This window comes from Musa acuminata, chromosome BXJ2-9 (genome assembly GCF_036884655.1).
Source record: "Musa acuminata AAA Group cultivar baxijiao chromosome BXJ2-9, Cavendish_Baxijiao_AAA, whole genome shotgun sequence".
In the NCBI taxonomy this organism is placed as follows: Eukaryota; Viridiplantae; Streptophyta; class Magnoliopsida; order Zingiberales; family Musaceae; genus Musa; species Musa acuminata.
The window spans coordinates 47,762,803-47,777,346 of NC_088346.1; the positions used below are offsets into that span (position 1 = coordinate 47,762,803).

Sequence of the window (14,544 nt, forward strand, 5' to 3'; positions counted from 1 at the left end):
TGTTATAATTGCCATCAACAACATAATTAATATGTTTATCGTAATTTGTTTCATTCGTGGTAATATAAGTAAGGATTTTGGTCCGATGAGATGACTAACCCATTAATTTATCGAACATGAATAATTAATTAAAAAAATTAAATCTAAAATAACAATAGTTAAGTCTTAGTTAAATATTAGTTTACGGGGCTAAATCAAATTGTTATGATTTCCCCAATTTACTTTTGCTCACAGATAGCCAAATAGAATGCTAGCGAACACCAATTTACTCGTTGCCCGGAAACATACACTGATTAGTATTCCCGCCTTACTTCGCTGCTCACCGATGCCTCCCTTTTCTTGAGAGAGAGGCTGCGCAAGGCATATGCGGTGGCGGACGAGCCAAGCGATGCGAAGCTCTACGGGTATAAATATAACCACTTGTGACGACAAACAAAGCACCCATTCGAGCTTACGTTACGTCGACGCACATACATTTGCGGTCCAAAACAATAGGTAATTGTTCGCCATACAAACGGCTGAATGATCCCAACCCTAAGCCCAAACCTAAAAGCCCAACCCAAAAGGCATCACAACACGAGGAAGCGGAAGGCTACGAGCCCAGCGGCGGCAATTGCGACGGCGCTCCGTTCCATGAACCTCCGATCCAAGCTCTCTGCCCTCCTCAAGAACGCCTGCTCTTTTGTTGGTGGCGCCGTCGCTTCTGACTCCTCCGCTGCAGCCGCCGCGCCTTCGCCGCATCCCGTCAAGCCCTTCTCCACCGCCACCGCCATGGCCGACGCACCTACTAAGACCCTCCGCACCCGGCTCTGCATCATCGGCAGCGGCCCCGCCGCCCACACGGCGGCGATCTACGCCGCCCGCGCGGAGCTGAAGCCTATCCTCTTCGAAGGGTGGATGGCCAACGACATCGCCGCCGGCGGGCAGCTCACCACCACCACCGACGTCGAGAATTTCCCTGGGTTCCCGGAGGGCATCATGGGTTACGAGCTCATGGACCGGTGCCGCGCCCAGTCCCTTCGCTTCGGCACTGAGATCCTCAGTGAGACTGTAACCACCGTTGACTTCGCCGTCCGTCCCTTCCGCGTGATCTCTTCCTCCACCTCCGTCGAGGCGGACGCCGTCGTCGTCGCCACCGGTGCTGTCGCCCGCCGCCTTCACTTCACCGGGGCCGACGTGTTCTGGAACCGGGGGATCTCGGCCTGTGCCGTCTGCGACGGGGCCGCGCCCATCTTTCGGAACCGCCCGATCGCGGTAGTCGGCGGCGGCGACTCCGCCATGGAGGAGGCCAACTTCCTGACAAAATACGGGTCGAGGGTCTACATCGTGCACCGCCGGGATACGTTCCGGGCGTCCAAGATCATGCAGGCGAGGGCTCTCGAGAACCCCAAGATTGAGGTGCTGTGGAACTCGGAGGTGGTCGAGGCCTTCGGGGAGGCCGACGGCCCGCTTGCCGGTGTGAAGGTAAGAAACGTTGTCACCGGGGAGGTGTCTGATCTCAAGGTGTCGGGACTTTTCTTTGCCATCGGGCACGAGCCTGCCACCAAGTTCCTTGGGGGGCAGCTGGAGCTGGACTCCGATGGTTATGTCGTCACCAAGCCCGGGACAACACACACCAGCGTGAAGGGTGTCTTTGCCTCAGGGGATGTGCAGGACAAGAAGTACCGGCAGGCTATCACCGCTGCTGGATCCGGTGGGCGACTGACTGTTTTAATATCTGTTGATGATCTTGCTTTCAGAAAATACCCTTCAAAAAATGATTTCTCAGTACAAAAATATAATGGCGAAGGAATTCCTGCAATGAGGCTATTATTGATAGTTGATAGTCACTTTATGGGATGTGGAAGTACTCGAGTTTGATTTTATGTTCATGTCACAACTGCTTTGTTTATTGTTCCATGGTAAATTTAGGATTTATTTTAGTGGGAGCTTTTATTAGGTTGAGTGGTAGAATGACATAACTATGTGCAGATTAACTTGGTTCTTAATTGTTGATGTTCAAAGCCTCTTGCTTGTTTCATTATTTCATTGTTGTGCGTAATTTTATCATTACATTAACTAAAGTATAGTGCAATTATAGATTTAATTAACACTAAGAAAATGATGAGTGTTGCACTTCTGAGATAATATTCATAAGCTTAACTGTGAGCCGCCGTCCTTACTGTTTGATGTAGGATTTAGAGATTGTCATTTGTCTTGCACTATTGAGATGGTATTCGTAAATGTACCTATGAGTTATTGTCCTTACCATTGGTGTTAGAGTTACTAATAATTTGTCAATCGCCCAGATGAATGGCTGACCTTAATAATTTTGACTAAATGTCTCTGAAAGCAAACTAATATAGATATAATTCTCAGAGTTCTCTTTTGAGAAATGATTAGTTTGGAAAAGTGAACACTAGAGTTATCATTTACTTTTCCTATACAGTTAGATAGGATGCAATAAATACATTCAGTTCTTTTTTTATTTATTTTTTGTATTTTTCTTTTCCGTTTCCACAAATATCTAGATACAGTGTGTGTTTCACCAAAAGAAAAGGGATCTTTCATAATTGGCTGTGTTGCGTATAAAGCCAACCAAGGACCATTCCATGTGAGCTTCTGACTAGCATCGGTCATATTATACAATGAACGTATACAAAAATCTAAAAATACTTCACACTTTATTGCATTTATTACAAGCACCTTGTATCTAACTTAAAAAGAAATATGTTGAAATTTTGTCACTTGAGTAAGTTTGTCTTTTGCTAACAGTATGACATGAGAGCCACAGTTAATATTTTAAACGTAGGGGTTTACCTTCACGTGAGCTTCATCTTTGTTCCTTTATCTATATGGAACATCATTAGCTGAAGAAAGTAAAGAGCTATTAGTTTTATTTCATTTGAAGAATTGAAGTACCCCGCTGCATAATCTGCAAAATATGACCAACCATATTGTTCCTTCTAATATTTTCCTGCCTCATGTTTCTTGGTGAAAAGAGATCTTTTGCTTATTCTTTTCTCTGCTTTAGAATTGCTATAGTCCTCAACCCTCTAATTTACTAAGACCCTTCACAGTTAGGAACATCTGAAACAATTGGTCAATCACAGTCATATATGTGTACTGAAATGATTCTATCCCTCTAATCATCCCTTAAGACAAGCTGCAGTTTAGTTCTCATGAAGATAAAACTCCACCATAGTGGCCAGCGAAAAGCTCAAGTAACAATGGTCCTAGCCTCTCAGTTTGGCTCCTTGCTTTTTCTTTTTTTTTTTCATGTAAGTCAATTTTAATTTAGTTCTTTTTGAAATTTTAAATCCATTTTCTGTGAGAAGGTTTTATGATTGAGCTGGAGGTTGGCTAATTGGTTAATCATTTGATCTCTTTCATGAATCTGTAAGACACATTTCCCATTTTTTAGCTTATGTCTAATTTTGCATAGCAGGAGATGGCTCACAGTGTCTTCCTGAAAAATGGAAATAACCTGTTCACCATGTGGTAAGGCTTAAACTTTCCTTCCTCTGAAGGAGATTAAAGCCTAACCAAAGTAAGCACTCTTAGATAGATTGTTGACTTTCCTGGTACTGGTGTTGAATGGTATCTCTCTATAAATTATTAGTATCTTTTTCTTCTTTATAAAGTTCTGCACTTTTGTCTCTCTTTGTAAAGCAAATCAATTGGTTGTTCTTTCTCATTTCTAGGTGTTAGTTTCTCAGTTCGAAAGTTTTTTTTGTGGCCTCATGGTCATCACCACTTCCTGAGTGTTATTTAAGCCTTATCTCTTCCTAACTTTTACCTTAATATAGCTTAATATGAATGGTGCTTCTTATTCTCCAGCAAATATAACTCAGTGATAAAGCGAAAGCATGAAGATATAAGCTATGATAACTTGTTTCCTTTCTCTTTAGGATTTCATCAAGGTCACTTTCATTTATTTCATACTGTAAATTGAGTAGTTTGTCGAATATTAATTTTTAGAGAAATCATGATGTACCCATGTTCTATATATTGAATGTTCTGTATCTTCAATAAAATTGTTGCAGTTAATTTTCATGATTGACACATGCTGCTAATCTCGTGACACCTTGATTTGAACTTTTCCTAAAATGTTAATTTATTAGATGATAGCTTCTCCATTTTCTTGTTCAGCTGCTGGTCAAATATTGGCCGTTCAATATTAACTTGTTATTATTCACTTTATTGAACCTACCTTATCTTTCAAATTAATCTTTTGATACTTGCAATCTACATGATATGTCATTTTCTTTGAGTGAAAAAGAAACATTTGTGTGTTGATTCTTCACAATAGTCCAGAACTTGTGGGCAAGATATTATAGCACATATTTCTCGGTGGTGTAGCTAGTTTATGCTGTACCACCAGTAAATTGGACTTTTGTGGTTTTTACAGCATGTTTGCCTTGTGTTTATGTTTATATTAGGAGTTTGGAGTAAAAAATGTTGATATAAATTATTTATGTTTTCTGTCAGCTTGTGGTTATACCAAAAGTTATAGCAGCAATCATTTTATGTTCTTTGATATATCTGAAATGCAGAATGGGAAGAAAATATTAGAAAATGAAATATGCAAAAGTTGAATTTTCCATCTTGATCTGATTGAACTGATATTGGTTCTCATGACAGTCCCTTTTTTTGTTTCTTCTTTCTTGTCTACACCAGAACTAACTGTTTCCTTGGGTAGCCATTCGACCAGTTACTCAACTGATATATTGTGATCCTTGGAATGCTGTAGGATGCATGGCTGCTTTGGATGCGGAACATTACCTGCAAGAGGTTGGAGCTCAGGAGGGAAAGACTGATTGACTATCCTTGGATGTTTCGACTGATTCTCCAAAGATTTCATCTTTGGTGGGAAAGTCAAATCTTTGAAACTCAGTATGATTCAGACTGAAGTTGCCAGGCTCTTTGTGGTAGAAGATGAACTTCTCAATTTCTGTCATCATTTAGTTGCCATTGGTTGTACTCTTGGCATGTTGTAGACAGTGAATTTACTGCAGCACAGCCCATTGATACCTTGGGATATTCTTATTGTTTAATCAAAGTCAACTTTTATGGTTATGATGAATTTTGCTTACTTCCTTACCTGACAGGTCCATCAAATATCATGCTTCTCGATTAACAGTAAAGGGACAAAGAAAAGAATCATGCTGTTTACTTCTGTTGTAAAATTTATTTAGTCTGAGAGGGGAAGAGGTGAATGCTCATAGCAAATCCTTTTGGAGCTGTGCTGTGCTATCTTTTTCTCCTATTAACTTTTTATCCTGATATCTTTGTTTAACTGCAGTTGTGTCTTCAAAGCTATGGCATTTCATTGTAATTGTGCTACGAAGATAGCTGTGGGTTTACTGAATCGGCTGAAATGAAGGGATCCATCGATGATAACATTGTGTTTAAGCTAATGGAATGATTCCTCTTTCTCGGAGGATTTATAGTTAATCATCATTTATGTTTCATATATTTTTTTTTCTTGATAATTTATCTATTGATTTTGTTTCGATCGAGATGCCTACGTAGATCATCAACAAAAATGTATGGGCAATTAATTCCAATGCCACCTCTGAGATAAAATATCTGTTATCCATTAGATTACCGATTAATTGATGCCCACTGCTATTTACATTCACTGACAATTACTAAGTTCTTATGCTTATTTAGAGGCGCATAGGCGAACTATGTTCACAAAATGAAATGTTGTGAGAGATACCTTTTCCCTTCGAAGATGATTTGTATGCCTTTGGGTGCATTGATGTGGCGACTATATTACCGACTTTGGGGAAAAGTTTCCGTAAATTCTCTTTCTTCGAATCGATTTCCTTTCGGGGCTCGACGAGACGGTGAAGAAACTTTGGGCTTAGGCGGCAGGGCGGCGTTGGTGCGGGGTGCTGGGCGATGGCGATGAGGACAAAGAAGCAGGTAAACCTCTTCTACTGCTCCGAGTCCGAGGAGCTGGCCAGGAAGGTGGCCGATCAGTCCGACGCAATCCAACTCCGGACCATCTCTTGGAGGTAGACATCCTCTTCTTTTATGCCTCCGTTGGGTCTGCGGAGGAAGCGTTACTGTGTGAAAGATAATATAGAATACTTCCTGACCCGGGTTCTATGGCTTCTGCGTTAAAGATTCGATTTTGATCTTTCTATGTGTTGGATTTGTTTGTACGTTAAGGCCGAGGGATAAACCTGGAGGTGTCTCTATCATTTTTCTTCCCCCAAAATTAAGTTTTTTCTCATCATTCATTGTCTTCTTCCTTCTTGTATAATAAATAGCCAGATCGCTGTTTTCGTTTTTTCGCGCTGAACTCTCTGTGTGATGCGTTCTCTGAAGTTCTTGGTTTTATCTGTTTCTTTCTGTGAATCGGACTGTATCGCCAATGTTAGGTCATATATATAGGCTTCTTGGTGTTGATTTTGATTTGCCGTTAAAGATCAGTTTTCTTTCCCCCCCCCCCCTCATTTCTTATGCATTAGAACGAATATATATGCATCCGTGAGGTTGTTCATCGTTTCACCGTACCTTTCCTCTGTCTAGATGATGCTATCTCTTGAACAAGTTCTAATTTTGTAGATTTGTGGATTCTGGCAATCTTCTTTGGGAGTTTCCTCTAAGACCAATCAGATTATTGGACAGATATTCTACCTATTTGTTGGAAATTATTTACTATATAGAAAGTAATGTATCTTAATCGGGTGTCTACATGCAAATGGGTTAACAATGCAGTTTTTTCACTTCTTTTATGGTACTATCACCAGGTGGTTAACTTAACCCTAAAATTTTTAATGTTGTGTCCCGCATGGAAAATCATCGATATATTATAATAATCCTTGTAAATGCCAGCCTATTAAGCTTCCCTTCTTGGGTAAATGTATTGAAAAACTTCACTAGGAAAATAAGAGATGATTAGTAATGACAAAAGTCTCTTCTTGAAGATTACAACTTCATAGGACTGCTGTTTATTCTAGATATTATTGAGATATAGACCGTGTAGTATTGGTCAAAATCATAGCTAGCATTACAAAGTGATTTGTTTGACTGAAGGTGCTGATTACTATAATGTTTGTGATCTTTTACCTTTTACAAAATCAAGAGAAATAATCACTCATACAGTATCTTCTTTCTGATAAATGAAGCATGTTGTACTTGCTTTAACAAAGCTATTTTTCTATTTTTCGAAAATTATTGAAAAACATCATCATGCACTAGGATTTATCATATGAAGAGGGCATTTATCAAGTTCTTCTCGTAAGAAGTTGGTGTATAGTCATCATCTTTAGCTTCAGGAAAAAATAAGAACTCTTTACTTGATAGTTTTTCTTTATTTTATTGATAAGTAGTCAATTCAAGTTTATCTTGCCAAACTGAATTTTTAACTCGGTCAATAATTGCTGCATTTTTTATGATGTTATCAGAAACTTTGATGATGGATTCCCTAACCTTTTCATCAACAATGCACATGATATTAGAGGACAACATGTTGCATTTCTAGCCTCTTTCAGCTCACCAGGAGTCATTTTTGAGCAGATATCTGCAATTTTTGCCTTACCAAAACTCTTTATTGCTTCTTTCACCTTGGTATTACCATTCTTCCCAACCGGCTCGTTTGAACGAATGGAAGAAGAAGGAGATGTTGCTACTGCATTTACGATGGCACGGATATTGTCAATGATTCCAAAGTCTAGAGGTGGACCAACTAGTATTGTGATATATGATATACATGCTTTGCAGGTTTGTTGAAGTTATATCAAAGATTTGGTCTTCTTTTCTTGAATATCTATTATTTTTATTAATCTGCATTGATGATCTTGTTATTTGTCCTGTCTTTCATGAGTAGCACATAACATTTATTCAAACGTGAAGTGGTTGCTCTATTGTTTTGTCGTGGGCATTAATTTTTCACTAGTTCATTATCATTGTTTGCATAGACCTTCTTTGGAGTATGCTATAGTTTCCCTCCTTGAAAGGAATGTCAAGGGTTGATGAGCTGCACTGGCTTGAAGTTTCATGTTAGAATGTTGTGTTCTGTTATGATCAAATTTTTGTAATGTTTCAGATTCTTAAGCATTGAAACACACAACATCAAGACGAAATATCTAGCCTGAGTTTCATGCTTTCTGATGAATGACATGCATGATCAGATGTTTTTAAAATTTTAAGGACTCTGAGGCATGGGCATATCTGAAGTAAGACTCTTTTAAGTTGTTAGTAATAATCCTGTCTTAAGCCCTTTTCTCAACAAACTTGCTATTTTTCCCATGTACTGGCTCTTTGTTCTTTCTCTGCTATTCTGATGGGTCAGGACTTCTTGTTTCTGAAATAGAATTCATCTTTTAGCAACATAAAGTTATCTGTGTGATACTGCTGTTCTATCATATGTTTTCTAACTTTAATTTCACTTATTGGAACATCTGAACCATCATGTTGGAAACATTAGGCTATAAGCAGTACTGATTTTACTACCAATTCCAAGTTTCTAACAAATTGGCTCTGAATTTGACTATATTACTCAATGTTTTTTCTGCATAAAAATTATTGATCAAGAGAATGTAAAATTCAATAAAAAATCCTAACCCTTTATGAAAATACAAAAACCACATCTGTTTGGTGCCTAATTATATCTGTAACCACTTGATTGATGCAGATTTTTCTTGTATGCTTTGATCCATATGTTGATAGTTTGATCCTTTAATGGTGCCAAGACATTTCTATAAATTGTCTACCAATCAACACTCATAATATGTCTGAGCTTTTCTTATGTCAACCTTGTAGTTGGTTGAAGCAATGTGTCATATCTTTTTCTTGATTTCCTCAGGAAAGATTTTACTTTGGGGATGATGTCTTGCCTTGCTTTGAAACTGGTATTCCACTATTGTTGCAGCGCCTTCGCAAACTTCCTGATGCTGATAATGTATGCACTATTTGTGCCCATACAACCCTTTTTAAGATTCAAGGCATATGTTGTAGCAAATCTGCTGTTATTTACCTGGACTTGGTCCACTGACTCCTATGTAAGTCTCATCCAAATAGGTAACTATAGCATTCCCGGATGATGGGGCCTGGAAGCGATTTCACAAGCAATTGATGCATTTTCCCATGGTAGATTGTTGGACAGAAACAGTGAATATACAAGTCATAGTTTTCATCTGTTTTCTGACTGAAAGTTTGATTTGCTGTATAACAGATTGTTTGTGCGAAGGTTCGTGAAGGTGACAAGAGAATAGTTCAAATTAAGGAAGGTAATCCTGCAGGTCGACATGTTGTTATTGTTGATGATTTGGTGCAATCTGGTGGTACTCTAATTGAATGCCAGGTAAACAACAGTGATGCAAGTCATAAATTAGACTTTTGTAGAGCATGGTTTTGTATACTTTCTTCTTGCCTATGTATCTGGTAATGAGAATTTTGTAGCTTATTAGCACCACAAAATGAATCCTTGAACTATATATTATTAGCTTTTAGTTTTACCAAGGAGCTGAATAGTGTCACTATAGTAGTGGTGCACTGGAATTTGCATACAAATTACCCCTTCAGATGATATACGAGGCAATAAATTGCTTGACACTTTTATGTATCTTGCACTGGTTTAGTAGTGCCAGTGTAATTTTATGCGGTTCCAGTACGGATGAATAACTAACTTGCTTCCTATTTCATTTTTAAGAGTCATTTCTTCTATCTGCCTTGGTATATCTGACAATTGCTAGTATATTGCCGTTATATATCTGACAAACGCTATTCAATCTGGGAAGTGATGGAGTGTAACAGGTAAAATGCTCCAGAAGCTTCCCTTTTTCATGAGAGGATTAAAGAGGAGTACACTATCCAAAACATCCTGGTATTGTCTTGTTAGAATATCTCATTTCAATGTTCAACTATTGTAAAAATGTCACGATCACTTAGATAAGCAGTCTTCTTCTGCCAGATTGCTAAGAGAGCGACAAAGGAATATCTATCGGAAAAGTTCCATTGATCATCTCATTTTTCTTGGTTACGTTGTCTAGTTTTATTCCTCCCAACATGATTATCAAATAACTTTAAGAAACATACAAGTTTCAGGAAGCAAGGGTATATTGTATCATCTTTATCGAGTGAACTCTGATCATTCTCATGTCTTAGTAATCCAGAATCATATAGGGGGCTTATCTGTACCTGAAAGACTTTCACTTCATATGATGCCTGCTTCTATCCTCGAGGTTAGATTGAATTCTCTCCTTTTATCTATCAGTTTGGAAGAATCCAATTAATCACCTGATAGACTATCAAGCCTCTGGTCAGTCCTTCAAATCCATTTTTATCAGGGAGTGCTAAAAGGTATGATGGAGAAGGTCATGTAACCTGACTTTCCTCCCCTCTTTCTGGCGAGTTCCCACTCGCCAAGAAAATGGGCTTACTTTTAGGCATAGCCTTAGCTGTCATTTAGTGAGCATTCAGTCAATCAGTTTTAGGTACTGGTGAAGCCTTTTTAATTTTAGTTTTCTTTAGATGGAAAATAATCCCCTAATGTTGTGTTGGTAAAGAAAACAGGTTGCAGGCATATAAAAGCTACGCATGGTCCTGGGTCGGGGTGCAGCATAACTAAGAGAGCCATTCTAACGAGAACTGAGCTAGTCAGGAATTATGAAATGACCCTGCTTGGGGGTTTGAGTGGTTTAGTCTTACTCTTCTTTGTCAATGGGTTTCGGGTTTAGCAAACTGAATTCTATTGTATGATCAAGTCCGTAGAGTTTTCAGATACCTTCACTGGGACTGGGCAATAAGGAATTCAACTTATTCTTACAAAAGGATCTGTATCCATGCTATAGGCACTCTAGCCATAAGCTTTTTTCTGCACATCTTCTTTTTCTTTGGTCATTGATTGTTTAGAACTGTATGAAAGGGGTTCCCTCTTTAACATCAGATCTTGTCATTCAAGCAGGCAGCATCTTGTCTGGGTGCTCAACTTGACTTCAGAAACTAGTAGCATCTTTTGAATATGAGATTTGGCAATTCATCCAGTCACTTCACGGTTGCCAAAGAGGCCCAAGGAAGCAGCATATAATTCCAATGACATGGCTGAGCTTAATAGGAGCAAGAGACTTGGTGGCAACAACCAGAATGAGATATTTTGTCACGGAAATACCATGTCAGGTTCACCTATCAGAATGGGAACAGCCCAATTACCAGATCCACTTATCATCACTGGCATAACCATAGAAAAGATCATTAAAGAAGCATGAACCATTAGGGATGGAAGCTCATTAGGGACCATTAGAGAATTGGAACTGACAATGATGTCTGATTCATAAAGAAAGTCAAGTTCTTGACAAACCTCGAGCAGCAGAGATGAAAAGGTCATTCATGAATCATTCCTTTCAGTTCTATCATACATTCCTAAACCATGTATGTGGGGGAGATGTGACCCATTTAACAGCCCCATAAGGCAGATGGCTTTTGAATGTCAGCTAATCTATAGCTCTTTACCCATGCAACATAAGAACTAAACTATCTTTGACTAACTAAACTAGTGTTATACTGTAACTTTCTTAGAACCTAAGACAAAAGAAGAGCAAGGATCATGAAATCTTTCATCAACTCATGTTTTGTACATTATGGTTATGTAGTATGTACTCTCATATCGTACTTATTCTTTGAAAAGTTAACATCAGGAATCTTTTAGCCACCAGCTTAAGCACAATTGTCAATCCTGTTAATTTCATGCTTCTCGATTTCCCTCGAAATAGTTTTCTCTGTAATTTGTCCCACGTGAATATATCATATAGACACATGCTATGTTCATTTAAATGTTAGTTTTGTTTACATCTGATTAGCCAAGTGAGCTTATTTCTCTCAAAGAACTGATTCTATCTCCATTTGACCTGCTTGCATGGACTTACTAGTTCCGTTTGTTAATTCTGATCTACAGAAGGTTTTGACTGCTCATGGTGCTGGAAAAGTTAGTGCTTACGTTACACATGGTGTGTTCCCCAAGAGATCATGGGAGCGATTTGTGCATATCAAGGCTGGTATAAACTCATTTTAGTTATTGGTTCCTTTCTTCCAAACATTTTCAGGCACTAATCATACACCATTTTCCTCAGAGAGATCCGATCATCGATTTGCAAACTTTTGGATAACTGACTCGTGTCCGCTTACCGTGAAGGCCATTGCTAATGAGGCTCCTTTCGAGGTGCTTAGCCTTGCTGGCTCCATAGCGGATGCCCTGCAGGTCTAAATTCTTGTGCACCAGCTTTGCTGACTCTAACTCTGATGGCAGCCCTGTTAGGTCATTGAGATGCTTGTTCTAAGCTTTTGCCAGTCTTTGCAGAATGACCCTAATAAGAGCTCATACTCCATGCCCACATTCCGCTCTTCTTTCAGTTCTATTCTTTTTATTCTCTTCAGTATCATAATATGATCTTTCCGCTTGTCTTCTCATCCAGCATTCCTTCCAAACTAACTTGTGTTATGTTTCGTCGCGTGCAATGAGAAATCTTCTTCAGCTAATTGCCCAAAAATCTAGTTTCTGGTTGTTTGAATCGGCTATTGTTGATCATTTACTTGCCTTAGTTTGCTGAAAGAAACATTATTAATAACCTGAGAATTATCATGCTGAAAAGTGCTTGGATTGCCTCTAGAATTATCAAATGCTGTAATAGAAGCAACGATGCAAGAGTAACATGTTTCATTAAAATCTCATTATATTTTGATTGTGCAATGGTGGGTGCTTAGCCTGGCCTCAACAGAGTTTCTAAGGCCAAGTGATTTGGTAGTTTTCAGCGTAACAATGTTTTTTAGATTTACAAAAAAAATCTACTTCTAAGATTTTGTAGCAACGTAGTCTTATCGATTACATCTTGAGACTCAGGCTTGCGGTAAGTAGGTTTAGGGTGATTGATCTAACTTATCTTCTTAGTTTTGTTGTGTAACAGGGAATGCACTATCCCCTCCCTTTGTCCAAAGCAAGTTTGCGGCATGCAGTTCGGGGTTATCCCCCTCTCCTTGTCCCTCACGTGACAAGAGGCCAAGAGGGATCGTTAGGGGTGGTTAGAGGTTATTTTTTCATAGAACATTTCATAAAATATTCTCTCATTTTGTGACTAGATATAAAAGCTCGTCTTTAATACGATGATAAGTAATTCTTTTGACTATTCGCATCCGTATTTATCTTGGGTTACTAACTTGAGCATCAGAGGAAGTAGGTTGGAAAACCTCTTTCGACCTCGATCTTTATGTAGGAGGCACATTGGGAGCTCGATGTTCCCATCTTGGACAATACTTAGCATATAATTCCAAACCATATCAGGTTAATTCAGACGTCAACGATATTTTTCCTTATCATTTTAGCACTAGAATGAGGGCTCGATATCGTAGGAATGCTCATCCTTTAACCCTCTCAACAAACACTCGAGCGAGGAGGCTCTGCCCCCGACCCATAGTACTTTCACGTAGGTGGAGCTACAGCCACCATTTTCGCATGTTGATATATCCACCTCGGCACAAATGTTGACGCGATATTAGTGTCTATTCAATAACTCGGGCCTCTCACCCTTAGGAACAATCCCACTTTCGTCCCAATTGAAGTGTTCTTGAATCTCACCCAGTATGTGCAAATGCTAACGGTCATGATACAAGCTATCGCTCCACTTTTGCCCTAGCTAGCCCAACAAACAATGGCACTAGCTTAATCACCACCAGCACCAGCACCCATTGAGGTTCTCCCACCAGACATGGTGTTAACATCTCAATATCACTTAAGGCTCGTTGAATTGTCGGTCGAGGGGGCTCTTTGCTCCCCGATTGTAGAATTTAATAGACCACACTACCATTCCACCCTGCCTGATTCCAAGACTCAAATAGCAGATTCAACGGAGGATTCCTTATGGATCTAATTATGACAGATGGACCGACGCTTGAAGGAGATGTGCCAAGAGTTTCAACAATCCAAAGGAGAAGCGTTGATTGATCCCACCTCGAGTCGATCCCCATTCACCTAGAAATTCAGGAGAAACTAATCTCAACGAATTTTTGCCTCTCATCATTGGAGACATTCGATGGCAATACTGACTCGATATAGCACATCATCGCTTTCCTTGCCCAAATGTCATTATCTGGCACTTTAGATGCCCTGGTGTGTTGTGCCTTCCTGACCACATTAAGAGGTCCGACACAGGAATTGTATGCCCGTCTAAAGCTGCTCTCTATTAGTTCTTTTGCTCAACTCACAAGGAAATTTAAGCTTTACTTCCTTAGGAATATGCATCCGAGGCCATTGGCGTTAACACTTCTTGGACTTAGGTGGGGGGAAGGAGAAAATGCCCTCAGACTTCGTCACTCGATTTACTAACGCAATTTAAGGCATGGAAGATGCCCATCCGTCACTCGTAATACGAGCCTTTATGATGAGACTCAAGCCTTCTCACCTTTTTTGGTCATTGGTATAGAGGCCTCCAATGATGGTACGAAAGAAACTTTAGAGGGTCAATCAATATATTATCACTGAGGCAATGGTCTTGGATAAATATAAGGAGTCACAACAGGTCAAGACAAGAGCGACTATAATCCACCCCAACCCGAGGT

General features: G+C 39.4%; 2 protein-coding genes across 2 annotated transcripts; both read left to right on the forward strand.

Moving 5' to 3' along the window:
• Positions 1–501: 501 nt before the first annotated feature.
• Positions 502–5,058, forward strand: LOC135623731 (thioredoxin reductase NTRB-like). The gene is made up of 2 exons (XM_065126989.1): positions 502–1,693; positions 4,733–5,058. Exons 1-2 carry the CDS (start codon positions 523–525, stop codon positions 4,801–4,803), a joined length of 1,242 nt encoding a protein of 413 aa, XP_064983061.1. The 5' UTR covers positions 502–522; the 3' UTR covers positions 4,804–5,058.
• Positions 5,059–5,725: 667 nt separating this feature from the next.
• Positions 5,726–12,471, forward strand: LOC135623733 (ribose-phosphate pyrophosphokinase 4-like). Its single transcript, XM_065126991.1, has 7 exons — positions 5,726–6,005; positions 7,404–7,719; positions 8,804–8,899; positions 9,019–9,087; positions 9,173–9,301; positions 11,891–11,990; positions 12,066–12,471. Exons 1-7 carry the CDS (start codon positions 5,890–5,892, stop codon positions 12,197–12,199), a joined length of 960 nt encoding a protein of 319 aa, XP_064983063.1. The 5' UTR covers positions 5,726–5,889; the 3' UTR covers positions 12,200–12,471.
• Positions 12,472–14,544: the final 2,073 nt, after the last annotated feature.